This window comes from Protopterus annectens, chromosome 1.part1 (genome assembly GCF_019279795.1).
Source record: "Protopterus annectens isolate FY-2018-M chromosome 1.part1, PAN1.0, whole genome shotgun sequence".
NCBI lineage: Eukaryota > Metazoa > Chordata > Ceratodontiformes > Protopteridae > Protopterus > Protopterus annectens.
Window position 1 is genome coordinate 1,513,320,230 of NC_056726.1, and position 21,071 is coordinate 1,513,341,300.

The 21,071-nt window shown below is 40.2% G+C and overlaps 1 protein-coding gene across 6 annotated transcripts in view; it reads left to right on the plus strand.

Annotated features, from left to right (window-relative positions):
• The window catches only part of ADGRB2 (adhesion G protein-coupled receptor B2), a 5,411,420-nt gene that overhangs the window by 2,508,961 nt on the left and 2,881,388 nt on the right, over positions 1 to 21,071 (plus strand). For all 6 annotated transcript variants that reach the window (XM_044082710.1, XM_044082742.1, XM_044082734.1 and 3 more), the window contains one exon: positions 14,560 to 14,661. In XM_044082710.1, coding sequence (XP_043938645.1) covers positions 14,560 to 14,661 — 102 coding nt within the window. The remainder of the gene's footprint in view (positions 1 to 14,559; positions 14,662 to 21,071) is intronic.

A 21,071-nucleotide genomic window follows, 5' to 3' on the forward strand; every position in this document is an offset into this window, starting at 1 on the left:
ACTATAGAGTCACCTATTACTAGTATGTTGGGTATGTTATTTTGCCTTAAGAGCTGTGATTGCATGGCACACTGGTTTTGTGAAGTATGTGTTTCATGGTTTGTGTTGGGGGGTGGAGGTTGCTTGGATGTCTGTTTTGGAGGTCTTTGTTGCTTTTGCAGATTTTTATTTAGAGCATCCGAGTATGTTTTTGTGTATTGCTGTGTGTTTTTTGCCGGTGCTGGTTTAGTGGGTCTGTGGGAGACTGGTGGTATGATGCAAGTATTTCCCTTCTCCTCTTGACTGTCTGATCCAGTCTTGGGTTGAGAGAGCTTAGCCTCCAGTCTGGCTGTATAATTGCATCTCTCACATGTATTAGTGTTTGGTGGTAGGAGGAAAGGGTTGTCTGTGTACATGAGGCAGTTGTAACATTGCCTCAAAATGCCCAGATTCACCAGTTGGACTGGAGAGTACACCTGAAACTGCCCTTTGGAAATGCCTTGATAGGCACAGTGAACTGTTTTACTGAATGGCTAGAAAAGTCGAATAGAGAGGCTTGTCCTTCTGTACAGTATAGGAGGGTCTAGTGCTAGGGTTTATAAGTGCTTGCTATTAGTTTTGAGCAAGTACCAAACTGAGAAATGAATGGCTTGAGTGCTTAAGTTGAAAGTTTGTCTAGTTCCAGGAGACTTTGTGGAGCTGGGAATAGTTATACCCTAGCTAACCAGTGCTGCCCGGCTTGCCAAACTGGGCAAATGCATTTTTTACAGCAGGGAAATGAAGGTGATAGAAATTAGCCCAAAATGGCCAATAAACTATTAATTTCTGGGTTGAAACCACTCCTCCAGGGACAGATAGGCTGCTCAAAGCTCCCCTCTCTCACAGGTGAACAGAGAAACTTCCTTCTATTCATGTAAGGTATGGTCAAACACAGAGATTTGTAACACAGTCCTGAATTCAGCACTAACCTGAAAACTGGACTATACTAGCTTACAAAGGTGGGAAACAAGTTTTTTTTTTTTGTTTTTTTTTCCAGAAAATAAAGCAGATACAATAAAAAAAACACTTTAAATGCACAGAAAAGGATTCTTATTGTTATATATCTCATATCAGAGTTGTAGTCAATGTCATTAGTAATAAAGTAGGAAGAAACACAAATACAGTAAAAGCAGATGAATAAAATGCATTTTTCTATGTATATAAAACAATAGAAAACGAACAAACTGATTCAAACAAGTTACCCAATTAACCAAAAAAAAAGCTCAAAATTGAGCCCTTTTCCAGAAGTCTTCAGACAAGTTGTAACTGCTACTAAGGTGCAGGGGAACCTTCTCCAAAAAAGATGGCCTGGATCAGTGCTCAAGTTATACAAACAAAGCTAGATTCCGCAGGCCTGAATCTGGTCTATGCTACAGCAACAAGGCGCACCAATTTCAGAAAGAAACAGTTCAAATAAGCAGGCACATTAAGCCTGTGACCAGAAATTTCCAGCTCAGAAGGGCAGAATCCAGCCTCTCCTCCCACAAGAGTGCAAATCACAAACTCTCTTAATGTAGAATAACTGGCCTGAAGCCCAAGTGCTTAAACCAGAACTAATACACTTTTAGAATAGCAGGCACTGAGCCTTCAATCAGCAATTCCCAGCTGAGAAGGATGTAGGCTACCTGTCCTGCCACAACAGTGCAGACCACAAACCTTCTTAATGTAAAACAACCTGTATGAAGCCCAAGTGCTTAAACCAAAAGACTTAGAATAGCAGTTACAATTTAATCAGGCTAATACCAAGCAGTAATAAATGCAGCAGAATAAATAAAATTGAGTTTTTTTAATAAAAGCAAAATAAAGTATTAGGAAGCACAAATACAGTAAAAGAAAATGAATAAAGTGCAAAAAAAATAATTTTTTTTTTGTTCGTAAAGTGCAAGGAGAGAGGAAGGAAGAACCTAAGTGGGTTGGCCTTCTCAAATCGTCTCTCTTTATTAAGTAGAGTGAATACTAGACTCAGAATATGATCTCACTGTACTCGGTTAAGTGAGCAAATGAGATGGACTCAGGAGGAGTGCTCAAATACAGACTTACAGGTGGGGTGGGCAATTCCTGAGCCACCAACACTAACACCAAGACAAGAACAGGTAGGGTGAGTGGGGAACTAACTGCAGAGAGACACACAGCACACTGTTCAATAAAACACACAATTAGGTAACAGAAAACATGGTAGTATTACTAAGATTCAGTATGGATACGGAGTTCATAAGCTTGTTGTGATTGACCATATCAAAAGCCTTGGAGAGGTCAAGAAAGACTGCAGAGACATATTTGCCATTATTTCTGTGGTTATTAACTGTGTGAGTGAATGACATAAGTGCAGTTGTGGTGCTGTGGTAGGGTCTGAAGCCATGTTGAGTGTTTGTGAGAAGGTTGTGAGTGTTGAGATAGTCCACGAGCTGTGAGTGTACACATCTTTCTAATATCTTGGACAGAGGTGAGATTACTGCTACGGGGCAATAGTTTGTTAACTCTTTAGAGTTACCCCCTTGTGGAGAGGTATAATGTATGAAATTTTCCAGATTTCAGGAACTACATTTTCAGATAAAGAATGATTGATAAGAATGGATACAAGATAGACAAGGGCATCAGCAGCTATTTTCAGGAATTCTGCTGGCAATTTGCCGGCAGCTAAGGTGGTAGGTTTTAGTTTTTTCAATGGTTTGTTAATAGAATCTCTAGAGACAAGTAGGAATGTTAAGCTTTCAAAATTGTTCTGATACAAGGATGACTGGTTCTTGTGCATTAGCAAGAGCAAGAAAGGATTCGGTGAAGAATTTTTTAAAAGATGTGGCAACACTGAGGGAGCTATCACTTATGGTAGGAATGGGAGTTCTGGATTTTCCCAGATGGAGAATGGCTGTCCAGAATTTTTTGGGTTATTTTCATATTTGGTTTGTATATTATGGTAGAAGTTAATTTTATCTAATCTAATATTTTCTTTTTTTTTTATTTATTATGGAGTTCAAGATATAATTGCTTGTCTGAATGAGAACTGGTTTTGCACCAGTGGGCTCAGGCATTATCTTTGGATTTTAGAAGAGACCTAGTCTTTTTAGTCATCCAGGGGGCATGGTTGGATTTTACCCTGATGATTCGGGGGGGGGGGGTGTTCATCGTGTCACACTGCTGCAGTCATCACACTTGGTTATCCTGCCGTCAGGCAGTCCCGCAGTTGGCTCGAGTTCCAAAGTCTTGGTCCGGCGTCGGTTGCTGTCACTTCTTCCCTGACGTCAGTGCTTCAGGGGTATATAAGATGCAGCCAACGGCATTTTCTTCACTCTTTCTTGCCGCATGGTGCCCAAAGCAGAAGCAGTTCGCAAGTGCCGGTTGGCCGACTCCTGAGATTTTCAAAGTCGAATTTCAGATCCAAAGTCTTCAATAAAGCTAAGTACCCCATTGGGGAAACTTTTTTCTTACCTCAGACTGATGTCAGAAAAAGTTAATAATTGTATTTCTTGTATGAAGCAAATACCTCATAAGGACTTCCACTCTTACTGTATTCCATGCCTAGGCTCTGATCACAACGTCACTAGTTGTCGGTTTTGTGCTAGATTTAACAAACGCACTATAAAAAGACATTTTGAATTTGCTTTACACTACTTTGGGCTAAGGTTCAATTATACTATGCCATCGGATCAGCCGACAACCTCAATACCGAAAAAACGCAAAGACAAGGATAAAGACAGGCATCCGAGGTCCAAAACCGATGACGAAACCTCTTCTAGGCCAGTCGCCGGTTCGCCAGTTCTCAGTGAGGCGCTTTCGCAACCCTTGACACCCGCTACCTCAGAGCCACAGGCCACTTCTGACTCCCATGTGGAAACAGCTAGGCCTCTGGAAACTCAAGGTATTTGGCCAACGGAAACTAATCCCTCAGATGGGTCTGGAGCTGCTCAGCAGGCATCAGCTTCTGAGGGTATTTTCAGACCTTCACAGCTTACCATTAAAACAACAGCCAAGACAAAGGTTCCATTAAAGACAAAGAAACAAGTACAGCATTCTTCTGGACAGTCCTCCTTGCCTAAGAAAGAGATGCTTAAAATGGTCGAAGACCTCATTACTCTAATCAGGGGTTCCCATCCCCCTCCTGAGAAAAGGCCTAGGCAGGATACAGACAATACAATAAATTCTCTTGGTTTTTCATTGTTGGTCCTTGATTCAGGTTCCTGTTGTTGCCTTTTGTTATTTTTGCAATTTCGCTGTGCCCTTTTGTAGGGTTGCATTTGTTTGTTTGATTCCTTGTGTGTGGCAGCACTGTTTTCTGGATCGTGGGTTGACGAAAACCATGGAGAATGCTTTAAAGGAACTTTCTTTCGCTGTACAAAAGTTGTTAAAAACCTATGAGAGGGACAATGGTAAAGATGGAGATACGGCGTGTGTCAGTCCCACTGACACGCAAGTTGAACTATTTACCCTCCATTCTCCCGTTAATGGTACTGACTCTATTCCACCAGGGCAAAATTATAATAGGTCGGATACCTTTGCAAATGTTGTTTCCAATACAAGGGAAACAACGGGTTTGAGTTTGCCCGGTGTTTCGGCTGTTCGTGGAGTTCCGGATTCTGGTGTGCTAGCTCCAGGGACCAATCGGAGGGAGTCTGATGGTGTTGGTGCTGCCTCAACCAATCGGAGTCGACCTGCCAGAGGGGCCTTGTCAGGGGAAGTGCAAAGAAGAAGACGGAGCCATGATTTGCAGTCATGGCTGGAGGCTCCGGTATTTTCAGTGGATGTTAACGGCTTGGTTCGTTCTGATATGCAGTCGGCGAGTTTCCACAGCTTGGAGGAGCAGATAGTAAGGTACGATAAGCTTTGTGTCAAGTACAGGGCACTCCAGCTTGACAATTTGTTCCTTGAGCAGTCCAAGGCACTTAAACAAGTGCCTAAAGGGCTCCGGTTATGGAAATTGCCGATGGGAATTGAAGAAGGCAGTGAAGCCTTCTCTGAATTGATTACCCTTTTCGATAAGGCAGGGTTGGATATGTTAGACATTGTTATCAGGAACAATGTGGCCAGGTTAACAGCACTGCAAGGAGAAATTTGTAGATTGCACGACAGCATTACCACAGACTTAATTTTTTTTCAATATGAGGAAAAATTCCATAGGGTTCTTAGGAACCTGGAAGCTTTTGTGGCCAAAAGTAAGGCATTGAAACACAAAAAGTTAGCCAGGGACAAGCTTGACTATCAAAATCATACTGCCTACCCCCCAGGCAACAAATTGCAATACAAACGGGTTGGTGACATTTTTCATCAGGGTGGGGTGGGGCAAGGTAGATCTGTCTCTGGCCATGCCAGTAACTCTGATATGGCTCAAACTGCAATGCATGACATTGGTTTTGAAGAGGAAGTTTTTTTGGAGCAGGCAACGGGACCTCGCAGGTCCGAGAGACTGAGGAACAAAGACCGGAGACCGATGAGGGTGGACAGATATTTGGACAGCAGTCCGAGGGGCCACCAATTGAGGAGGCTATAGGGACTTTTGTCAAATTGGATATTGATGCTAAAAATGTATGTGTTGAGCCCAATTACACTGATGTTTTAATGTGTGTTAATAATGGGGGGGTGTGTGTATTGTAATGAATGCATGATATTACATGATGGTGTTATGTGTAACAGTAACAACAGTAATTGTTCAGTCAATGGAGATGATCGGGAAGTGAATGACTCTGATAATACAGGCAATTTGTATGAAGTAGTATTGCCTCATTGTACTAGTGATAACAGTTGTAATGGATTAGAGTGCAGACAAAAAGACACCATATATGGGTGTGCAAGTGACAATTCCATTGTGACATGTGTTGAGTGTAAAATTATCAAACAACAAGGTTTTTTTATATATAATTACACTGATATGATAGTTGGGGATGTACATTTTCAATTGTTTACTAAAGGAACTAGTTTTGTACCTAGTTTCAGATTGGATGTCTCACAGGTTTTGATTAATATTAAGTTGTTTATGAGGAGACTAAATCTGGAACTATATTATCATGACAAGAAGGGGATGGATTGTGATAACTGTGATTCGAAGTTAAAAAGGAAGAGTACATTCATACCACCTAGTAGTTATGTGGTTTCAGTATTGGAAAATCTCATGGAGTTCGAGGTTAGGAGGATATGTGGGAGAAAGGATGCTAGTTCTGATAACCTGACCCCTGCAGAGAGAAGTGTTCTCAAAGAGCTGGAATCTTCGAACAGTGTTAGATGCATGAAACCAGACAAAAGGGGGGGAATGGTGTTGATGAACCAAATGGATTATTTGACATCTATGATGGGTTTACTTGCAGATACAGATACTTACACAAGGGTATCGGTTAATGAAATGAACGTGGCCTACAGAAGAATTGATTTGTATTTATTGGATGCCCTATTTCAAGGTGAAATAACAGAGTCAGAATTTAAATTTCTTACAGTTAGATACCCTGTTACTCCAAATATTTTTGGTATACCTAAAGTACATAAAGGGCTGGAGCAGCTACAATTTAGACCAATTGTATCTGCCAGGGGTTCTAAGACTGAACCCCTTGCAGCGTTTGTGGATGAAGCGTGTAAAATAGTTGTTAGTGACGTAGTTCATATCATCAAGGATTCCTGGCACTGTTTGGACAGGTTGAAGGCTTTTGTTAAGTGTACTAGGAACTTTTGTTTTTTGACAATAGATGTGGTGAATTTGTTTTCGGTCATTCCGCACGGTGAAGGCATGGAAATGTTTCGGGACAGCTTATTGCTTAGTTCCAGTTTTGACAAAAGCAAGATTAACATTATTTGTGATTTGATGGAAACTGTTTTGAAAAATAATTTTATCAAATTTGAAGGTGAGGTATATCAACAGTGTTCGGGAGTAGCCATGGGTGCAAGATGCGCACCAGTTTTCGCAAACCTTGTACTACTGGCATGGGAGAGAACCTGTATTTTTCAATCCAGATTTTGGGAGAAAGTAGTGTTGTACAACAGATATTTGGATGATTTACTCATCCTATGGGACGGTGATGAGAGCAGTGTTATTGAGTTCATTGAGTACATTAATTCTTCCACTAGTTTTTTGCGATTCACATACACATATTGTGTGGATAGGGTAAACTACTTGGATTTGACAATTTTCAAGGATCGTGAAGGATTGGCTAGTACATTATACAGGAAAGATAGCTATTCCAACTCTTTTTTGCATTTTTCCAGTTGTCACCCCTATCATCAAAAAAGAGGGGTGGCAAAGGGACAAATGGTACGGTTATCTAGGATAATCAGTGATGATATTCTTTTTAGAGAGGAAATGTACAAGCTTGTGGGTATGTTTATGGATAGGGGGTATCCACTTAACCTTTTATTAAAGGTTAAAAAGGAAGTAGTTAGGAAAAGGAACACTGTTTTTGAACCTATATTGAGAAGTGAAGTTAATGGGGCGAGTAGTATGGAGTTGAACAACATGAATAAGGATATAGGGAAGAATAAAGCTTGCTTGATTCTTAACTACAATGAGAAGGCCACTGTCATTGCAGCATCGGTACGTGAAGTATGGAATCACTGTTTAGATAAGGACACAAAGGACATAATTGGGAAGGCACCTAGGATTGTGTTTAGTAAAGGTGTAAACTTAAAAGCAATTATGGAAAGGGTGCCTAGGGTCAGGAAATCAATTATGTCTAAGTGTGGTAGTTGTAGAGTTTGTAGATTTATTAGTGAGGGTACACACTTGGTTGTAAAAGGTTTTGATCGTACAATTGCATGCCCAGGTCAGTGTAACTGTAATACAAAATGTTTAGTTTATGTGGCTTCTTGCGGTACATGTGACGCATTCTACGTTGGGATGACTACACGTAGGTTGCGAGATCGAATAAGTGAGCATGTACGCAGTATAAAGAGTAAAGATGCACATAATGCGTTGTTTATACACAGTTGTCATTGCAAGAATTTTAAAAAGTTCTTGTTTTTTGTTATTGACAGGGTATATGAGGATCAAGGGGGTGACATAAGCAACAAGGTGGCCCTTTTAGAAGTTCAATGGCAGGTGAGATTAAATGCCATGAGGTGTCCGGGTATCAATGAATGTATATCCATCAAACCAGTGTTAAAACAGAAAGCAAGTTGTATTTAATTCAAAGGGTGAGGGTATTGTATTATGCTGCACCTATTCTGTGTAACAGAGTCATCATTTCAAGGTCTCCAGGCTGAGATATATGGATTTTATATTTATATTTTTGTAAATTTTCTTAATATATAAGTGTATATGTACATGTACAAGTTATAGTATGCAGTTAATGGTTGTGATTTATTTTGTGTTCTAATTCTTTTTTAATATTTTTTAGCTTTGTATTAGAACAGGGTTTATATCTTTAATTCGGTTGAGGCAGCGTTTGGGCTCATTGGTGTATTTAAAATGTGATGTCATTGTTTAACAAGTTTTAATTATGTATATATATGTTGATTGTGATGTTCTAACCGACTCTGAGGATGCCTTTTTAGGTGAAAGCGCTTAGTCGGTGGACGTGTCTGTGAATAAATTCTCTTGGTTTTTCATTGTTGGTCCTTGATTCAGGTTCCTGTTGTTGCCTTTTGTTATTTTTGCAAAGTCTTCAATAAAGCTAAGTACCCCATTGGGGAAACTTTTTTCTTACCTCAGACTGATGTCAGAAAAAGTTAATAATTGTATTTCTTGTATGAAGCAAATACCTCATAAGGACTTCCACTCTTACTGTATTCCATGCCTAGGCTCTGATCACAACGTCACTAGTTGTCGGTTTTGTGCTAGATTTAACAAACGCACTATAAAAAGACATTTTGAATTTGCTTTACACTACTTTGGGCTAAGGTTCAATTATACTATGCCATCGGATCAGCCGACAACCTCAATACCGAAAAAACGTAAAGACAAGGATAAAGACAGGCATCCGAGGTCCAAAACCGATGACGAAACCTCTTCTAGGCCAGTCGCCGGTTCGCCAGTTCTCAGTGAGGCGCTTTCGCAACCCTTGACACCCGCTACCTCAGAGCCACAGGCCACTTCTGACTCCCATGTGGAAACAGCTAGGCCTCTGGAAACTCAAGGTATTTGGCCAATGGAAACTAATCCCTCAGATGGGTCTGGAGCTGCTCAGCAGGCATCAGCTTCTGAGGGTATTTTCAGACCTTCACAGCTTACCATTAAAACAACAGCCAAGACAAAGGTTCCATTAAAGACAAAGAAACAAGTACAGCATTCTTCTGGACAGTCCTCCTTGCCTAAGAAAGAGATGCTTAAAATGGTCGAAGACCTCATTACTCTAATCAGGGGTTCCCATCCCCCTCCTGAGAAAAGGCCTAGGCAGGATACAGACTATGACTCCTCTGATCAGGTTTCCATTTTCTCTGATTCCTCTTCAGACCAGGGATACTTTCTACCCCCCTATGAGGACTCTGATGCTGAAGAATCTATCCCTTCAGCCTCTACTCCTGAGGATTATTCTTTTGGGGAAACTTTACATACCATGAGGGAGCATTTCCATTGGGAAAATCAGGATTACTCAGAATCCAAGAAAAGGCTCAGGGATTTCCTCTTATTGCCTCAGCACAGGCCCCTGGCTATTCCACCTGTGCTAGATATTGTGGATGATGTGTTCTCTGAATCCAGCCTATCTCCTGACTCTTTGCCCCCTGCTCCAGCCAAGCCAGATAGTTATTACTGAGGCCCTGACTCTCACAAGTTTCTTTACAAAAACCCTTCTGCTGATCCAGAAACTATTTCCCAGGGTCCAAAAGGGGTTAAGGCTTCCACTGCAAAAAATCCAGTACCCTCTGACAGAGATTCCAGAGCTTTGGATAGATGGGGGAAGAAAGTATACACGTCTGCAACTTTAGCAGTAAGAGCTTTAAATTGCCAGTTTCACATGCTTAAGTACCAACAATATTTAATGGCTCAGTTAAAACGGAAAATGCTTGCAAGCACAGAAGCTCCTGATTGTAAAGAAATGCAGGATTTATTGCATGCAGTTGAACAGGTGGGAAAACATATTCTGCAATGTGGATTTGATTCTTTAGGGGCCTCTTGTAGAGCCACAGTTACAGGTTCTGTTATTCGAAGACATGCTTGGTTAAAAGAACAGAGTTTACCTGATCATGTTAAGGCAAAATTATTGGATGCTCCTTTACAGCATGATACTTTGTTTGGTGTTAAGGCAGAAGAGTTGTTAAAGAAAATGGAGGATAAAGCTAAATCTATGCAAACAGTCAAGGATTTTGTACAGGTACAGCCACCTCACTTTAGCAGAAATCGGCCAACAAAGAATTGGCCCTTTCCAGTGTCAGACTGGCCACACAGAGGCAGATACAGATGCCCAAGAGGCAGATCTCAACCCCAAGGCTCAAACAGACAATGACAGTGGGGCACCTTAACCCCAAAAGTAGGTGAGGACAAGTCTCAACCTTACAGAAAACAGTCACAATGACGTTCCTCTTTGTATGCCAAGCATGTCCCTTTTGGAAGCCCCCTTAGGGGGAAAACTAGCACTTTTTTCTCAAAACTGGCAAACAATCACCCAAGACAAATGGGTTCTGAATATTGTGTCTCAAGGCTACAGATTCCACTTTCATACTTTACCAAGGCTAAAAGGAATGCCAGACCTGCCACAAAATCAATGGGCAGAGGCACAAAACCAAATTTCAGCCCTCATGGACATGAGAACTATGCAAAAAGTACCACAACAGGAGCAAGGACAAGGATTTTACTCAAGGCTCTTCCTGGTCCCCAGAAAGGACAAGGCCTGGAGGCCCATACTAGACCTTTCAATTCTGAATACTTACCCGGATATTCCGAAATTCAAAATGCTGACATTACAGCAGCTTCTACCCATGCTGGGCAAGAAGGCTTGGCTTGTTACTCTGGATCTCAAAGAGGCATACCTGCATGTCCCTATCAGACAAAATTGCAGAAGATACCTCAGATTCAAAGCTGGTACAGTGCACTACCAATTCTCTGCACTGCCCTTTGGCTTATCTACTGCACTCAGGGTCTTCACAAAGTGCCTGGCACCAGTAATTGCATTTTGCAGACAAAAAGGAATTCAAATATACCCATACCTGGACGGCTGCCTCATTCAAGCAGAGACAAAGGATATTCTTCTACAGCATCTGGCATTCGTAAAAAGGTTGCTAATTTCTCTAGGGTACACAGTAAACAAAAAGAAGTCAAAACTAGTGCCCTCACAACAGATTACATTCCTGGCTGCCAGCTTAAATACAACGGCCCAGATGGCTTACCTCACGCCAGACAAGCAAGTTCAACTAACTCAATATTTTCAATTACTGGCAAAAAAGTCCCATCTCCCTGCAAGAAAAATTCTGCAGGCCCTGGGATTCATGGCATCCTGCATACTACTAATACCATATGCCAGACTGCATATGAGGAAATTACAATGGTACCTAAAAAGTGTTTGGACTCAACACTCTCACAGTTTAGAAGCAGTAATACCAATGATTCCCTGCCTACAACAGGAGTTTCGATGGTGGGCACAGGCATGTCACCTAAACAAGGGTCAGCCTTTTACTCAACCCACAGCCAGGAAAACTCTAACAACAGATGCTTCGGATTACGCCTGGGGAGCACACATGGCAGGAAAATGCATTCAGGGCAAGTGGACCACAGACCAGATGCATCTTCACATCAATCAAAAAGAGATGTTGGCTGTTTAAAATGCCCTAACAGCTGTCAAGGACCGTCTACATCCAGGACAACTATTACTAAAGACAGACAACACTACAGTAATGTGGTACATAAACAAGCAAGAGGGCACTCATTCTTATCCCCTATGCAGGCAAGCCATGACCTTGTGGAACACAGCTCTAACGTACCAAGTTCACCTGCAAGCACAATTCCTGCCAGGAAAGAAAAATACTCTGGCAGACAATCTAAGCAAAAATATCATGGACCCTCATGAATGGAAATTGAATCCACAGATCTTCAGCATGGTAATCCAAAAATGGGGTTGCCCAGACATAGATCATTTTGCTTCCCCACTGAATTGACAACTACAAAAATTCTGCACAAGGACTTATCACAAACAAGCATGGAAAGTGGATGCTCTTCTGTTCAGCTGGAAAAACCTAAAAGTTTATGCCTTCCCACCACTGCCTCTCCTTTCAAAGGTATTCCTAAAAGCCAGACAAGAAAAAACACAAATGATCCTGATTGCTCCAGACTGGCCATGCCAGCACTGGTACCTTATCTTAAGGAACTTGGCTCAGGGCCCACCATGGACTTTGCCTCAAACTCCACACCTTCTAACTCAACAAAACAATCAGATCCTGCATAGTCAGCTCAAAACCCTAAACCTGGCTGCATGGCAGATACATTAGCCAAACAGGCAACACCTCTCTCTAAAGCTGTTATGGATGTCATTTTGGAGGCCAGGAGGCCTAGCACCAGGAAAGCTTACTCAGAAAAATGGAAGAGATTCTGCGCCTGGAACCAGGCTCAAAGCCTTGACCCTCTTGTTCCAAACATTCCTCAGATTTTACAATACTTAACTGAGATGCTGGACAGAGGCCTATCCTTCTCATCAATTAAGATCCACGCCTCTGCCATTTCAGCACATTACAACACGGATCCTCCTTTATTCTCTCATCCCTTGCTAAAGCAGTACCTCAGAGGGGCTAAAAACATAAGACTGCCCCGGAGATCACCAACACCAACTTGGGACCTCAATTTTGTTTTGGAAAAACTGACCCTACCACCTTTTGAGCCAGCCAATACAGCCGATCTAAAATTTTTGTCATGGAAAACAGCTCTGCTCCTGGCAGTAACTTCAGCACAAAGAGTCTCAGAGCTACAGGCATTAATGGCAGTGGAACCTTTTATAATTTTTCATCAGGATAGGGTATCTTTAAGGACAAACCCTTCCTTTATGCCAAAGGTGGTATCTAGTGTGGCTCTTAACCAAACCATCCATTTGCCAACCTTTTATCCAAACCCACAGAATAAAGGGGAAAAACTTCTGCATTCTTTGGACATACATAGGCAGCTACACTTCTACTTGGACAAAACAAAAGCTGTCAGGAAAACCGAACAACTGTTTGTGGTATATGCTTCAGGATCACAGGGCAAGGCTATCTCAAAGCAGACTATATCCAAATGGATAGGATGCTGTATTCGGTACTCCTACACACAGCATGGAAAATCAGTCCCAAATAACATCAGACCACATTCCACCAGGGCAATAGCCACTTCAACAGCCTTTCTCAGAGGAATACCTACCAAGGAAATTTTGGAGGCTGCAACTTGGAGTTCAGTGCACACCTTTACCAAGCATTACCACCTGCCTCTTTACTCTAAATCCAGATCAGGATTTGCCACTACAGTTCTGCAGGGCCTCATAGTCAATCCTAACTCTTTATTGACCAGCCACCCAACCTTAGCTTTGGGATTCTACCCAAGTGTGATGACTGCAGCAGTGTAACACGATGAACATAGTACAGTTTTGTACCTACCATAAAGGTAGATGTTGGAGTGTTCACACTGCTGCAGTCCAGGTTACCCTCCCTCCATCCCCTCTGAAATAGCTGGACTTATCTATACCTTTCTATCCTATACAACCTTTGGGGTGTATTTTCTGGTAACTGAAGGTATTGTTTTTATTTTATATGTATATTTCTGATTAGCAATATGTATTGCCTACCGACTTGGGGGCACCTGACATCTGGGGCAAGAAAAACTGAAGAAAATGGCGTTGGCTGCATCTTATATACCCCTGGCGCACTGACGGCAGGGAAGAAGTGACAGCAACCGACGCCGGACCAAGACTTTGGAACTCGGGCCGACTGCGGGTCTGCCTGACGGCAGGATAACCAAGTGTGAAGACTGCAGCAGTGTGAACACTCGAACATCTACATTTATGGTAGGTACAAAACTGTACTTTTAGGATGTCTAAGAAGGTGGAGTTGAAGTATTGTACAGCTTCATTAAGGTTGAGGTTTTTAAGGGGAGCCCAGTTACAAGATTTTATTGCTTTAATAAAGGTAGCTTGGTTGAAGTTTTTCTTGTTTCTAATGGTCTGGTAAACAGAGGGCTTTTCTTGACATGTACAATGTCTTATTATAAAAGTTGGGAGGTGGTCGCTTAGGCTGTCTGTATTGTTTACATATTGTTAATACTTGTTTCTTTCAGAGTTTATTTCAGTATTTCTTGCACTGAGTTGTACTTTGCTCCTTGTATGTATATGTATATGTATATTTATATTTACATTTTGTATGTATGTCATTTGCTTTGTTCTTAGTAGCTGTAGGTGTGTCGTTTATGTAATTCTTACTTGGAGAGTCATTGAAGCCGGAGTCAAATTCCTTGTATGTGTGCATACTTGGCCAATAAATGTGATTCTGATTCTGATAAACCATGCAATGTGGACAGCATGCTGGCAAAATGAGAAATGCCATTTTGTAAGGGCTTATTTGGCCTTTTTGCTATTGCATAGTTTCAAATGAAGTTAACCACCTGACACATCTGCATTTATAATGTTTCATTTGCAAACTTCTTTATGCCACTAATTGCTTCTGTTCTTCCATTACTTTTAGCTCTGCATGAAATGTGCAAAGATGAACACATTCCTCCAATGACATGGAAGAAAACTGCAGCTGGGGAGGTAGTTTACAACAAGTGTCCAGCAAATGCAACTGGTGAGTAGCCCCAGAGAGTGTGTTTAATGTCAGTTGTTCAAAATGCATGCTGTACGGTAATACGGGATTCAGGTCACACGCCTTCCTCCCCTTCTTCTGTTTGAACTATAATTTTATTCCTCACATTTAGATTTCTGCTAAGCAGCAGGTATTTGATAAGAAAGACCTTCAGAATTAGAAGATCGTCTGCAGCCATTGCTACTGGAAGTTTCTTTATGTATCTGACAACAATCTGTAAATGTTGCAAGTCGTTTAAAATCTATTCTTGTTTTATTTTTCACTGAAATCTGCAAGATAATTCACTTTGAGTAATAAACAAGTATCAGGAGTCGTCCAAAAACATAACTTAAAGTACATTGGAACACAATGTCTCTACCATTGATGGTTGAGTCTTTAGCTAACATAATGTACTAAACAACACAAAGGATTTTTTACTAGAAAATACTTTGAAAAGCTATTAGTTCAAAATTTCCATGTTTGTGTTCTATTCCATATGCTCATTACTGAGTTTTACTGAAACACAGCTGCAATAATACAGCGGAAACTGTTGAGAACAAAATGTTGTGATGATTCACCCTTTCAGATATTCCAATGTAACCCTCAGCACTGCTCTCACAAGGGCTATTATATTTTATTTTGTATGCCATTGTAACCAAAAGGTGAGTGGTGTTTATCTCTTGAGTATTTATTTGTAATATTACTGATTTCTGAGAAGCTCTAAAGCATAAGTAGCACCTTACTTACTTACTTACCAAACATTTTCAATAACTGTTGAACTTTTAACTGCTTCAAATAATTGGAAATGCTGATAAAATATTTGTGAGTATGTCAAGATGGTCTGTTCTTTTAGAGATGGGATTCAGACATCAACATATGAGACGTTATTTCGCTGTCGTGTGCTGTTGATGTTTGCATTTTGAAAATGTATTACTAGTAGGTACAGAAATTGAGTAAGGTGTAGTGCTAGAAACACAAGACATTTATGCTTTATCAAACTGGCTGACTGGTTCGAACATAGGTGAATAATTATACAACATAGAACTCCCGATATATAAACAAAACAAAAAAATCATTATATAAAGCCATAAAACAACAATAAACATCTTAAAATTCCTTAAAGCATATTTACCATATAAGGACCATGTAACAATCTAAAGATACATGGGGGGAAAAAAGTATATATATATATATATATATATATATATATATATATATATATATATATATATATATATATATATATATATATATATATATATATATATATATATATATATATATATGATGAATAATATGAACTCTCCTCTCATAGACATCATAAAAAGGGTCCACAAACGTGGACAGCAACAGCTATAGAAATACCCCCATTCCAAACAGTTCATTGAGCATTTATATCTATTTTGCAAGGATGCATGAAATATGGAGAACTTATTGCTAGTGACCTTAGATGTACAGTCCCTATTTACCAAGATACCTAATGAGAGGGGTGTATTTTTGTTACAGCAGTGTTTGCTGAGGCATAGTAATTTTGATCATAAATTCATAGATTTGCTATGTTTTCTAATGGAAATAGTATTAGAACATAATGTGTTCATTTTTGGGGGGGAGGTATTTACCTGCAGAAGGATGGTGTAGCTGGGCACATCATGTGCCAACAGCTACGCCAATATAGCAATGGCTGCATGAGAGGAAGAAGCAACTTTCGAAGGGCCAGTTAATAATTACATAGGTTTGTATTGATGATTTGTGGAAGATCTGTTTTGATATGGGGAGGTACTGTGGATGATTTGAGGTCCTTTTTTGATTATTTTAACAGCTCCACCACGTTTTTGAGGTTTACAATGAGCTTCTCTTATAATGAGATAGACATTTTAGATGTGAAGGTAGTGAAACATGTAGATGGAAGTGTAAGCACAAGGGTGCAGAGAAAAGACTGCCATAGGAATAGCAGTATGCACCCCCCAAATATATCTGACAATACAGTGAGAGGTCAAGGGATGAGAGTGCTAAGGTTAAGCGCAGAGGAGAATGTATTTTAAACAGGAACTGAAGGACCTTGAATATAAGTTTGTTAACAGATGCTATAGCAAACTAAAGGCTTGCAACACTTTAAAACAGGTGGAAGAGTTGAAGAGTACAGAAGCCAGGCCACATTTCACTGAAGCAAGTGAGAGAGGGTTAGGTAGAAATAAAATTAACCAAGAAGGCAATATGGTGAGGATGCCTGTCCCTTATTCGAGTAATGTGAGACCGGCCTTAGATATCTACAAGAAATTTTGACCAATATTGGTGGCTGATGATCAGATTACAGAAGTGGTGGGGACCAGTCCAATATTTGTCTATAAGAACATGAAATCTCTCAAGAGGTTATGTTATCCCAAGGATGATGAAGTGTATAGATGTGCTGGGGGTGTTTTTGCCACCATAACTTGTACCAAATGTAATTTATGTGGATATATAGCTACATGTGGACAGTTTTTTTTTAATCCAGAGGACATTCAAATTTAAAGTAGGAGCCATTTGCTGTTTGATGCATGTGGTTTACCTGGAACACTGTTCAGCCTGTAAATTGTTTTATATAGGTAATACTGGCAGATGGTTAAAGGACAGCATGAGAGCATCAATAGAATATAAGCAATATGAATACAGTCAGTGCTTTAGCAAAACATGTAGATGAAAATGGCAGTGTGCATCAGTTTAAATTTTTGGTTATAGAAAAGACTTGGTTGGATGGGAGGATGGGTGACATCAGGAATAGGACAGAACTGAATGAAATAAGGTGGATTATAAGAATGAGGGTGGATGCCGGGAAGGGTTTAAACGATAAGGTCCCTATCAAACTCATCCTAAATGTTAGACTCCAATGCAGATAGGAACATTTTATTTGGGGGTATTTCTATAGCTATTGTTATCCACATGTTTGTGGACCCTTCTATGAGGTCTATGATAGGAGGATTCATATTATTCTTCATATATATATATATATATATATATATATATATATATATATATATATTTTTTTTTTTTTTTCATGAGTATGATATATGTTTTAAGGAATTTTAAGATGTTTATTGCTGTTTTATGAATTTATATAATGATTTATTTATAGGTGAATAATTATTGTCTGTGATACTGTAAATGTCCTACTCCCGGACTATACTCACACGACTGCGTTTCACTGAGCCAGCTGGATGAGTTATTATGATGCATCATGGCTCCTCACTGTGCCCCAAAAGCAACATGGCTACTCTATTATTGAAGACATCATGCCCTCTTTGGTCTTTGTTGATAATGGTTTATAGGATGCATAGGATATGGCTTTGACTGGTTTTGCTCTATGACCATCTGCTGTATGGTGTTGCCATGTTTCCTTCTTCTGTAAACTCCAGCTTGGCAAATGTACGTGCAGCATATTCACACTCTTTATATACATAGTGCTGATCTGACAGAGTTCATTTTTACTACATCTGTTGCTCTTTTAATACATTATTCTGCTGCTCCAGTCTACTGGTCATGTTATACCTTATATAACCTAGAGATCTGGTGTTAAACAACAGCACATAACAAATGATTTATAACTGGTGTAACAGTATGTCATTTGGGTGCATAAAGCCTGGGCCAGTGATGTGGTTACTTTATTTAATGTAGTTCTTAGAATTATGAGGCAAAGCACAACCCTCAGTTATGCAAATCAATATTCTACATGTATCCCAAGGTATCTAGCCCAGTGACTGAACATGCAATACTACAGAAAATATATTTACTTGGAATATGAGGTTCAGTTGAAGCTGCCTTGTGGTCTATGTATAGTTTGCAGAACATGATACTAATATACACCCATCCTATATTTATTTCTTACTAGTTGAAGTCTCACAATAAACACCTTTAAATCCACCACAACACAATATCAAATATAGTCATTCATTTTTAGTTACTCGTGCAGTAAGTTGTCAGCTCATTGAGGTGTGTCCTCTCTCAGGTTCACTACCATCCCATGGCCTGTTGCCCATCTGCCTTTTGAATCTTTTGCACCGCTAACTCTCATTCCATGCGGACATGGGCTTCCCTTTTTCTCATTCATGAGCACAGAGACATTTAAGCTGTTCAGTAGCTCTGTTAGCTGTCCTCCATCCTTGCTTCCTGTGCTTTCTCCCCCTAACTAGTTAATCTTTGCCTCTAGCCACCCAATTTCCTCATGGCACTTAAAGAAAATCTTCTTTTCCTTTATTCTATTTGCTAGATTTTTTATTCCCAGCTTTTTACATAGCTGACTGAGGTTTTTATTGCTTACACAATGTTTATTGTGAGACTTCAACTAGTAAGAAATAAATATAGGATGGGTGTATATTAGTATCATGTTCTGCAACCTATACATAGATCACAAGGCAGCTTCAACTGAACCTCATATTCCAAGTAAATATATTTTCTGTAGAATGGGGCCAAGCCACTTCCTCTTTCCTCCCTACTCCCACTGGTGCACCCCAAGGTTCCATACTTGGTCCTCTGCTATTCAACATCTTTATTAATGACTTCCATAAAGCCATTCCCAACTCTAAAATTGTTCAATACGCTTGATGATTCCACTTTGATTTGTAGTGCCCCCAACAAGCTGAGCTCCAATCTCTAACCCAAAATGCCTTTTCTACCACTGAAGATTGGATGCTCCAAAACCACCTCTCTCTTAACGCTAATAAAACCAAGATCCTTCTATTCTCCCCCTCCAAATCTTCCCCTCTAGATGAAAACTCCCTTCACATCACTAGTCGTAATAACTCACTAATAGAGATCGTACACTCTGCCAAACTTCTTGGTGTCACCATAGACAGTCAGCTAAAATTTAACTCCCACATTCAGCAGAATATCAAAAAAGCACACACAAAACTTGGCCTACTTTACAGAAATAACCTCTTCCTCTCTCCTTCCTCAAGGCTAACTCTTGCCTCTACCTATCTTCTTCCCTCTCTCATGTATGGCTCTCCCCTGTTCTCTAACTTATCCTCCTCACTTACCTCCATACTACAGATATGTTACAATGTTACAACAACATTTCTCGATTTGCCACAGGCGTCACATCCTCCTCACACCATTGCAATTCCCTTCTCTCCCTTATCTGGCTCGAACTGCCCAACCTACTTGACTTTCATCAACTAACCACAGCACACAAATTAGTATTCCAACCCTCAAACTGCCGCGCACTATCCAACATACTGCAACCATATTCCCCTCCCAGACCTCTTAGATCCTCTCACCAAAACCTGCTGACCATTCATAAACCCAAGCGCCCAGCTGGCCAGCTACTCTTATCCTGTATCCTAGCAAAAAAATGGAAGTCTCTTCCCTCCAGCCTACGGACCTGCAATCACCCAAATAGCTTCAAATCTCAACTTCTTTCCTACTACTTACTTAACAGGAAATGCAACTGCTCTCTTCCTCCTTTGCCTCTCAAACCCTCCTCTCTCCTTACCCATGGCTAACCTCTCCTTACTTCTTAACCTGTCCTCTCCTAACCCACTCTTAATTATTAATTTGTTTCTTATAGCAAATTACTTCCGCCAACTTCTATACTATATACTCTCTTCTTCTGAACTATTTCTTCATTCTGCTGTTTGTTTATCACTTTGACATTGAATCAAACTGTTTGTGTCTTTTGTTTGATCTTTTTATTATGTACTATGTATTTTATACTATGTATGTTTTACTTTGATTTTAAAATGTATCTAATTAGATTTGTGGAGCTTTTCTCCCCGGGCCTCCACTGAAAACGGGCTCCCTGAGCCCAGTGGACCTCCCCGGTCATCAAACTGGAAATAAATAAATAAATAAATAAAATAAATAAATACTCATATTCCTGCTTGCCCTGGCACATTTTTTTCTTCCATTTTCTGTATTTTTCCTTTATTTTTAAAACTTTTGCTATTTATTGCTTGAGCTGTACTAACTTTCTATTCCTTTTGACATTTAAGTTTTTTACCTACTCAATCTTTTCTACGCCCCTCCAAATAAACTTCTAGTTGGTTTCCCCATAGACCATTTATCCTCTTGTCCGTCAGTCATCCTCTCATGCAGGTCTTCTCTGTTTACCTCCCCACCCTTCATATTACCGCAATGCTGTTTTTGCTTGCATCTTTGCCCTTTTATTGTTATAATGAACTACACTGTAGTCAGATCACAGCTTGCCGAGGAAGACTTTGCTTTGGTCAACAACCTGGACTTTCTTTGATTTGTTCACTGTCTGGTATCTCTGAAGATGAGACAGCTTCGGATACTTCTAGAACCACCGTACCTTTGAAGACATCAGCCTTTCCGGTATTCCACCTTGAGTATTACCTGTTACATATGCAGCAGGCAGAAATGGCTTCACATTCAAATTCCATGATGATTACAGAAGAGGAACCATAACATTAAAGAAG